This window comes from Macrobrachium nipponense, chromosome 22 (genome assembly GCF_015104395.2).
Source record: "Macrobrachium nipponense isolate FS-2020 chromosome 22, ASM1510439v2, whole genome shotgun sequence".
Classification (NCBI taxonomy): domain Eukaryota; kingdom Metazoa; phylum Arthropoda; class Malacostraca; order Decapoda; family Palaemonidae; genus Macrobrachium; species Macrobrachium nipponense.
Window position 1 is genome coordinate 28,693,572 of NC_087213.1, and position 10,130 is coordinate 28,703,701.

The 10,130-nt window shown below is 33.5% G+C and overlaps 1 protein-coding gene across 1 annotated transcript in view; it reads left to right on the forward strand.

The window, feature by feature from the left end:
- Positions 1-10,130, forward strand: part of LOC135198224 (uncharacterized) — a 1,334,440-nt gene that overhangs the window by 854,348 nt on the left and 469,962 nt on the right. Inside the window, exons 18-20 of the mRNA XM_064225797.1 lie at positions 316-527; positions 7,135-7,771; positions 8,055-8,187. Of these exons, the coding sequence (XP_064081867.1) occupies positions 316-527; positions 7,135-7,771; positions 8,055-8,187 (982 nt within the window). The remainder of the gene's footprint in view (positions 1-315; positions 528-7,134; positions 7,772-8,054; positions 8,188-10,130) is intronic.

Below are 10,130 nucleotides of genomic sequence, written 5' to 3' on the forward strand. Positions count from 1 at the left end.
AAGCTTATTGATAGATAGAATGGAAAGAGTGAGGGAATAGGTTCCTGACAAATGCCACTGGAAGTAGTGATATAGTTATTAGACAAAAGGTTTGAAATAAGAGTAGAAAGAATGAGTTGGCTTGTCATATTCCAAGGTATATATGTGAAAAAAATAAGGCAGGAAAATATGGAGTGAATGGAACAAAAAATGCTTAGTTGATGGGTGAATTGAAATTTGAAAGTATGGTTTTTAGAGAAACTGAAGAATTGATGCTGTAGAGTAGATACTTGACTAGTCCATTTGTGTTTTTATTCCTGACTGACACCCAACCAGGACAAGGGTCGACAGCAGTGTTGGCTGGGCATTGGGCGTGATGGCGTTGTAGTTGTAGGAGATGGACCACCATCTCCTGAGACACTAAGCTATGCTGCCTTGCATCCGTGGTCATCCGTTAAGCGGTTGTCATATGCTTCTCACAGATTAACCATAGCAGTACGAGGTCCAGATAGAACTCTGAAAATCAAATTTAATTTACAGGAAAATAGGTGAATATGTATATGTCTTGTTATTTTATTTCTTGTTTGTGTCAAATCCTTTCAATTTTGTGCATATGCAATATAGTACACAGTACATTTAGAAATCTTGGTTATCTTTCTGAAGTCATAATTTTATTTTTATTTACCGTATTGTATTACTGACTAACATTAATGACTAAATATTATGAAATTATCTGTATAGAATAACCTCATAACTCTGCAGTGTATAATGTTGCATGTGCTACCACTTTGCAATCTAGATAGAAAAGCTCTTCCCAGTTACAGTATTTTGCTTTTTAGCCAGCTGCATGGATGTGATACATAGATGTGTGTGTCTAGTATGTATCAATAATGTACAACTACTTATGATATATAACAGCAAAAATAATTGTAATTTAATGTAAGAAAAAATTAAGATTTTGACATGAACAACAGTTGAAGAAGAGTTACATCAGATTAAAAGCTCACCATTTCAATAAATCTTTCTGGAAATGACCACTGGTTGCTGATATCTTGTCATTTTACTCATAGGTCAAGAATTTGTGCCTCCCTTAGGACAATGAAATATTAATGGCCGGGTTTCATAGGCAGTTACTGCCATAATGTGGGTTCCCTGGTAGGGATGGGTGGTTCGGGAAACCTGGCTGATGTGCACCTGAGTAGCTTGAAATTGTGAAGAAAAGAAACCAGCAACTTTAACTTTTACATTTATTTTTTTACCTGACTATTCTTTCTTACAGTTCTTTTCTTTGTCTGGAAAAATTTGAATTGTTTTGATGTATGGTGATATAATTAAATAGTAGTATGTGAAAATGCTCAAGATACAGCAGATTGGAAATTAACTATTGGTTGAGGCTGCTCTCCTGAGGCCAGTGTGAAGCACTCTCCAGTTATGTTTAAATTACTCCAGTGGTTTCATGAAATTTTTTCAACTCATTACTTACTCCGAGAAGAAACTTGTAGAATAGTTTTGAGGTCAGTGTTAGAACTAGAAAGATGGACAAAGGTCTATGATATGATCATACATCAACCAGACTTGTTTACTGTACTATAAGCTATAAAATATTGAGACTCTTGGATTTGTTTGTGCTGCTTGGAACTAGTTGAAATTATTTTCTCCAAAGACCCAGGAGATTTTACCCTGACCTAAATATTGATCATACTATGACCTCTTGAAGTTATAAGATGCAAGGGTAGTCAATTGTCTTTATTACCAGTGGCAGTGAAGAACATGCTGCAGGGAACATGATTTGTGTGCTCTGGTGAGGAGCACCACCAGCTTAGAGGTTTCCAAAACTGATTGCAGGAAAAAGATTGAATGAGGTTTAAAACGTTTCTTTGAAGCCCTATGCTATTGCTGACATGTTATTTTAATAAAAAAAGACTATAGAAATTTTTATGCCTCCTGTTTTGCTGCAAACCATCAGCCATTTCCCAGAACTTTGGAATATTTGCCCATCAACTAATTCCTTGGTGGAACTGAATGCCATCTAGCACTGTGACATAGATACAATTGTGATTACCATCAAGTGGCTGCAGTATCATTCTTGTTAAAAATTCTGTCAATTTATATCACAAATCCTCATAACAAACAATTGATGACTTTATCATCTTCCTTGTCTAAGCTTAATCTGTTTTTCCCCTGTCAAAAACTTTGGTTGTACAAATCTTCATTATGTTACCTAATAGTTTTATGGCCATATAATTCACACTTAATACGATTTATCACCTTTTGATACAAAACCTTTTATGCATTGAGGCATCTTACATATCTCTACAGATGTGATAACTTCACCCAAAAACCAGCCATCAATAATCATTTCCAACCAGTGATAATTCTTTCATGTAGGTTGTATGAATTTTTTTCAGAAATATTTATATACTTTGTTTTTTCTTGAAGAATGTAGTAATAATAAGTAAAACCTGCAATTTTGAGAAAAATATACTAAAAAAGAGGTCAAAGTTCAATTTTGCTACTCAGTACATAGTACCAAATCCTTATGAATGTTTTCTAGTCCATTCAAAACATGTTAGTATAAAGTACTCATCATGGCAAAAGTGACAATACAGGCAGATGTTATTCATGTCACCCATGAGATGCAACAAGGTATAACATGTTCTTTTGCAACTGTTATGCTAATACAGTAGTACCTCGAGATACGAAAGGCTCTACTTACGAAAAACTCGAGATACGAAAGCCAATGCGAAAAATTTTACTGCTCTACATACGAAAAGTTTTTAAGATACGAAAGGTTGTTGCTGTAAAGTCCCGAGATTTGCCCGGACCACCGAGAACAATTTTAAAACTCCCGCGCCGCCAACTGAGTAAACTCGCCACCATCCTCCCGCTCTCCCATTGGTTCCTGATGCAAGTCACCCCATAAGGTCCTGCTCTCCTATTGGTCAGCATCTACCCCTTATGCTTTAAGTATTCTATTGGTAAAAGGATGCTGTAAATTGAAAAACTTATTCATGCAATACATTTAATAAAAAAAAAAAAACATTAGGTAAAGATAGAATAAAGAATAGAAATGAATGGTTATTATACTGTTTGGTAGTTTCAGTAGTTGAAGAGAGATAATGAAAATTTATGGCTTACTGTGTAAAGTGATTGCTTGTCGATCGTTCGATACTCTTAAGTGCTGGATGTAAACAGACGTTTGGAAGCTTTTTTTTGTGTGTTTATTATAGTTAATGGTTACTTAATAATTATTTGAAATGAGTACATGCAATACATTTAATAAAAAATTGTGAATTAGATATCATAAAATATAAAATAAATCAGACTGCCAACAAATACTATTTTTTAGAATTCTTCTTCTGTTTTATTATTACGTTACGTATACGTATGTTTCACTATAGCTGTCAGTAACTCGGTATCTCCATTAGGTAAAGATAGAATAAAGAATAGAAATGAATGGTTATTATACTGTTTGGTAGTTTCATTAGTTGAAAAGAGATACTAATGACAATTTATGGCTTACTGTGTGCTAGGAAAAATGATTGCTTGGCGCTGGTTCGATACTCGTAAGATGGGTAAGAGCTGAATGTAAACAATCGATTGGAAGGTCTTGTTTTTTGTTTGTTTGTGTATTATAGTTAATGATTAATTAATAATTATTGGAAATGAGTACATACTGATTATTTATACATTTTATTGGCATATTCTAAGCTTTTAGCTCTTAGGTTTAGATGTCAGAATCATAGACTAGGCTACAGTAGCAACTGCTAACATAGGCTAGGCTTATTGCTAAGGGACATATGCTAAAGTCCTAATATATGCAGTAAAAATGGGGTTGAACATTACATGCAGTTGAATATTACTCAAGTATGTACAGTATTTTGCCTTTTTGGAGTCATATTTCTTCCGTCGTAACCCTAGAACATGTGTTTTAGGCCTGGAAATATAATTTACTGGGGTGGTTTTGGAGGGCTTGGAACGGATTAGCCATTTTACATGTAAAATGTGTTCCAAGATACGAAAAACTCATGATACGAAGGCCGCCTCGGAACGGATTAATTTCGTATCTCGAGGTACCACTGTATATAACTGATCATTTCAGTGTTGAAAGGCCTAATTCTGAAACCGTTTGGCTGAGGACTGTGAGAAAAATGTTTACTCTCCATAATGCAGTAAAAAAGACAAACAAAAATGTACTTCCAAATATATTATTAATATCTGTAATGGGTGATAGATGATATTGATAGTGAGCAAGAGGTTGAAACATAACATTAAAAAATTTAATTTAGTAGAGAAATATCAACTAATAAAAGTTCAATAAATGCTTTAGAATGTAATTAAAGAACAACATCTAAATACAAGTCAATATATTCTTTTGAATAAAATGAAAATCAACAGTGAATTATGTTTATCCCATATAATTAGAGAGTGCGGTTTCTAGCCAGTTTCAGTTTATGGATGCTATTCCCATCCTGACAGTTCAATTTCCAAAAGCAGCGATCACTTTGTTCACACATGTTACCAGTTTCGATTATTCTAGGCCTATGTGACTCGCATTAACCCATTCATTTATGTAGAAATAAAAAGATGAACAATGTTTCTAATTTCCCTCTCTGTTATATCTGAATTCTGCTTCTTACTTGTAAAAATATTCTGTCAATTGGACGTTTTTTATGAATTAAAAAGAAAATTGGCGCATGTAAGATTTATAAGTTATCGTGCATCAACACCAGTCTCCTCAAAATTCTGTATTCCAGGCGTGCCAATAGAACCGTGCACTTCAAATGCATTGCACCACCCTTCAGTCAAGGGAAATTTATTTATATGTATTAATTTAAGGAAGTTATAGATTATATAATATTTTGGATATTATATTTCATATGCTAACTTGAAGTAACATTTTTTTTCTTTTAACAGAAACATCTTTAAATAAATGATAACCTGATAACATTAGATAAGTCAAACCCCACTCACTCATGTACTATTTGCATAAAATAACAATCTTTATACAGATGATACTCTTGAAATAGTTGGTTAGGCCTGTTCCGATCTAAACATAATGAAATATTTCATAATGATTTGAACAAAATACTTAAAAACCTGCTTAAAACAATGTTTTTCAATGCAGTTTTATTTTTTACTTGTGATAATAGATTCCAGTTTTCATATTATGAAAAAGTTTTCTCAAACCAATTAATGTATGGAAAGTAAAAAAGAAAAAGTATCTGAACGATTTATTTCGTAAAGTTGTGCAGTATATAATAGCGTAATTGTACATAAGGCTTCTTGGCACGGTGGAAATATGCTCTGTAGAAATTATATTGATTTTCACTGTTTGTAAAGATATTTTTACCAAGCCTTTTTCAAAAAAGTATAATTAAAGTAGTCATAAGAATGTACAAGTAATTTTTTATGAAATGTGTAATTTATTCATAGCATTATTCTTTTTTGTATTTGTTTAAAAAAAAAGGGAGTTGTAGGAACTTTATTAATAACAATACTACTAGGAAAAGTGTGGTGACAGCCACTCCAACATATACACCTTGTATCATAATTTTGAAGTGCTATGTCATCCAAAGAATTATCATTTTATCAGTTATTAGCAGTGTATTGTTTGAGATGATTACAGAACAACAGAATGAACATAAATCTCACAGACTGTCAGTGAGTATTTTTTTTTAACTAGAGTTTGCAGGTCTTTTCTCACCTGATTCACCATCTTTTTTTTATCATTACATTCTCTCCATCACTGCATTCTCTCATTCTCTTAATATACACAAATAAAAAAACTGTGCCATCATTAGGCAGACTCTAGCATGTATACCAAAGTATTATGAACATTTTTATAATACTAGTATGAGCTGTTATTCATTATATGAACTTTGGTGCATTTTTTTCATGTAATGTCAAATTTTGATGGTGTATATTAGTTTGGCATCTTCACCATCAACATCACAATACTTGTGAATTGCCAGGTATTTTTTGGAGCCCTACTTGCTTACAAGATTTGATTCCCTCAGATGCTTACAGTAAGACATTTTTTGAAACCTTAGCTTTTAAAACATTTATTTCGCCATAATTTTCTCAGCTGCATATTGTTTTGAAGTTTTTATTATTTTTTTTTCAAATGGAGTTTAGCCATTCTTACTTTAAAGAAGCAATTTATGAGTGACTGTTATGTCTTGGATGGAAAATTTTTAAGAGTGTGTCTGAATTGTTGCCTGCATGTTTGCCATACAGTATTCTCAGCAATTGTACAGTTTTACAACTCTGGAGCATTACAGCTGGGTCAAAGGGATACTGCAAAGAACCTTAGTAGCTACAGTGATACTTATAAATGAAGTGAGCAACTGTAGATGAGATGCTACAATTGAAAATAATTGCTTATCAGAAGTGTGAAACCAACATCTTTGAAGAAACAGCTATTAGAATGGCATTTTAAAAATATACTATAATAGTTGAGTGTACTTTTTAAGGTACTTATTAAGTGCTTTTATTAAAATCATCACCAGACTGTGTTGAAGTTATGAGGTACATATCTTATCATTATTGGAGAATAAGTACTCATACAATTGGTTTTTAGTTTAATGGTAATTTCACATATAAATTTTTTTTTATAGTGAACCAGGTTTAAGGTCGAGTTTTTAAAAATTTTGCAAATCAGTCAATGGATGTATCTGTGTACACTTTTTGTATAGTTTTTCCAATTATAATGATGAATATATTAATTGTATTCTGTAATTTGCTATTCTTTTGATGTTTTATGTTGTATGATAAGTAGAAGTGCAGTTTTGTGGCAGTTTCACTTATCAATAACTTGAGAAAACAAGATTACTCTGTTGTCTTTCTCAGTATTGACTGGACAACGTACTGGGGTGTAGTAAGAGTTAGTTGGCTTTAGGATGTAATAGTGTGCGGAGGTGTAGTTACCGGTATGTCAGATGTATATGCAAGGCTTCTTTTTCTGACATTTTCATGTTATTGAAACTGTTCCAGTACAGTCGGTTTGCATTCTAACCCCCATGAATGTGTTAGGTGATGTTAAGAAGTTTTCTCTGTATCTGTAAACTTAAAAGAAATTATTCAAAAGATATTTTAGTGTCATAAGCAATTACAGCCTAACAGTGCTAACAAGACAATCTCTTTTGTCAATAGGAGTCGACATGTGTTTTATTTGGCTACTGTTCATCAGAGTTTCCATCGAGATGTATCCACAACAACAAATTTAAATCCTGACAGTCATCACTCAGGAATCACTCAGTTTAGTGAAGAATCTACTGTTGACAATCAGTACCACACACCAAGTAGTACAGCCTCTGTTACTACCACTGCTCGAACTAGTCTTTCATCTGCAGGAACTGGGGATGAACCTCACTCCTGTGGAAATCCAGAAGGTGTTGTAGTCCCTGGTGAAACACACGTTTGTGAAAAATTAGTCAATGGCCCAACTATACTGAAACCTAAAAATATTGCAGCATCTGTTGACAATAAGCCTTCAGATGTTTTGTCAAGGGCTAATTTTCTTGCTGATATCCTCTGGCGAGGAGGTGGTGATGAATCAGATGAAGTGTTCTCTATTGAAAACTTGGAAAATGAACATCAGTTCCACCTACAGACTCAGCAACACAGCCTGCAGGAAGAAGAAAAATTACCTTTTCCTCGAGTCTTCCACCAGAGATCTAAGAGCAACATAGAAGATAGTAGTTTGGGAATTAAAGGGGCTTCTGGAATCAGGCCGGAGCTGTCTAGGGAATTTGGTAGTGACGAGTCTTTGCTTAAATCTCCCAAAAAGGTAAAGAATAGGGAAGTGATCAAATACTGTTGTTGATTGATTAATTTTTTAAGCACTCTGTCATAAATGCCGAGTTGTTGTTTTGTAATTATGAAAAAAGTAAATATTTTAACACTAAATATCTGGGATTCTGAGTACAAATATATATTTTAAATTTTTGATAAATTATTAAGCTTAGTTTTCAAGTGTAATACATGTGTTATATGTATCTGTGTCAATATTTTTCCCTTTTACTTATATGAATAATAGATTGGTCTTGACATCAAATATTGTTATATTGAAGGGGACTACAGTAAGGATGGGTACTCGGGTATCAGCAGCAGCTCTACAGAAGCATAGGATGCGTAGTCTGGAGGGCCTGGTCAAACTTCCTAGTCTAGAAGAACTTAGTACTTCCCCTACTGCTATTGTAGTTGGTGAGTACTAGAACAGAATTTATTCATAAGTATTTACATGTATTTAGTGCTAGTTACAGATTGTCTTTTTTTATTTGTTATTACGTTTTGTGGTTACTGAATTCTCTCTCTCTCTCTCTCTCTCTCTCTCTCTCTCTCTCTCTCTCTCTCTCTCTCTCTCTCTCTCTCTCTCTCTGTGTGTGTGTGTGTGTGTCAGTCCTTTGCTTACCATATGGAAGCCATGTAAGTATAGAAAATGTTACCCGTAGAGGTTAGTAAGAAAAGCAGATCACCTGTGTTAAGGGAACATAATACAGGGGAATATATACATATGTATATATATATATTATATGTATTATATTTATATTTGTTCATGCCTATTTTTATTCTGTCATAAGGGTTGTAATTGAGCTTATATTTTTTGGTGTTCATGTTATTAATATTAAGGTAGCTACAGAAGGAATGAATTTATATTTCCTTAGCATATACACGTTATCTTATGTTTTTGTAATGTATAAAACATCTGACTATTCTTGTACTTCAATAATATATATTTAAATAATCAATGTTAAGCTTTGCTCTTTGTTGGTTACTCTGTGTGGTATAGGTTAGAATGTGTTATAATAGAGAAACCATAAATAGATTTTACGGGTGTATTATTGGTAAGTTTGTAGGTTTCTTAATGCAGATATATCTACAACTGTGTCATTGCCTTTGTGTGGAGATATTTTGGTACGATATTGTACCTTCAATTTCATACAGGCATGTGAACTTTTATTCTGTTAAGAAGAATAACTTTGTGGTTTCAGTTTTGAGGGATTATATATTGTTTATTTGAGTTTCAAGTGATGTTATACCGTGTTCTACTGTCATCGGTAGGTTGAAAACACACGTATATTACAGTACATGAAGGCAAAGATGGCAAAACATAGCTGTTATATTGATCATAAACCATGCTTGTGCCGGGTTCCATCTCTCTCTCTCTCTCTCTCTCTCTCTCTCTCTCTCTCTCTCTCGACATACAATTGTATACACACACACACACACACACACACACACATATATATATATAATATATATATATATATATATATATATATATATATATATATATATATTATATATATATATATATATAAAGCATTAAGCTACAAATGTCATTTAATATCCAGTTCGCTCTACCTCGGAAATAATTTATGTATATATTTGTAAACCAAAGAGGAATTATGAATACTAAGTAGTTAGTCGTCTCACAGGCTTGAGCCGCCGAACACGAAAACTAATCATGTACTTAGGCGCATGTTAAACCATCCTGTGGTTGATGGGGGTTGGTAGAGTAGAGTCAGTATCAACTTATACTTCACTTGGTAGCCGGGCATCAAAGGAAAAGTTCGACCAAGAATTGAACAACATTTCACCTGCTTGTTTGACTGGTAATGCAGGAGTAACAAGAAAGACAGAACTAGGGTTCCAGTGATGTTCCTTATTTCTTTATTCTTGCCACAGATTCTCTTCTGTTGTTTCTAAAATATTATGCATATGTATGGATTAAGAGGCGAACTGAAGAAGTTGGCGGAAGTTCCTGAAGAAGAAGCAGGCTGTAGTTATCGTGTAGAAGGCTAATTTAATAATATGTATTGCTGTGGCTTTATTTTACCTGTTGTACAATGATGATAGTGATAATATTATTACTGCGAAGACATAAATAATTCTCTCTCTCTCTCTCTCTCTCTCTCTCTCTCTCTCTCTCTCTCTATCTATATATATATATATTTATATACAAGAAGTCCCCGGGTTACGACGGTCTCGGCTTACGACGTTCCGAGGTTAAGGCGCTTTTCAATTATATTCATCAGAAATTATTTCCAGGGTTACGACGCATGTTCCAGGGTTATGACTCCTACAACACTGATCTGGCAGATGAAATATGACACCAGAAATGCAAAATAACCAATATTTGAAGT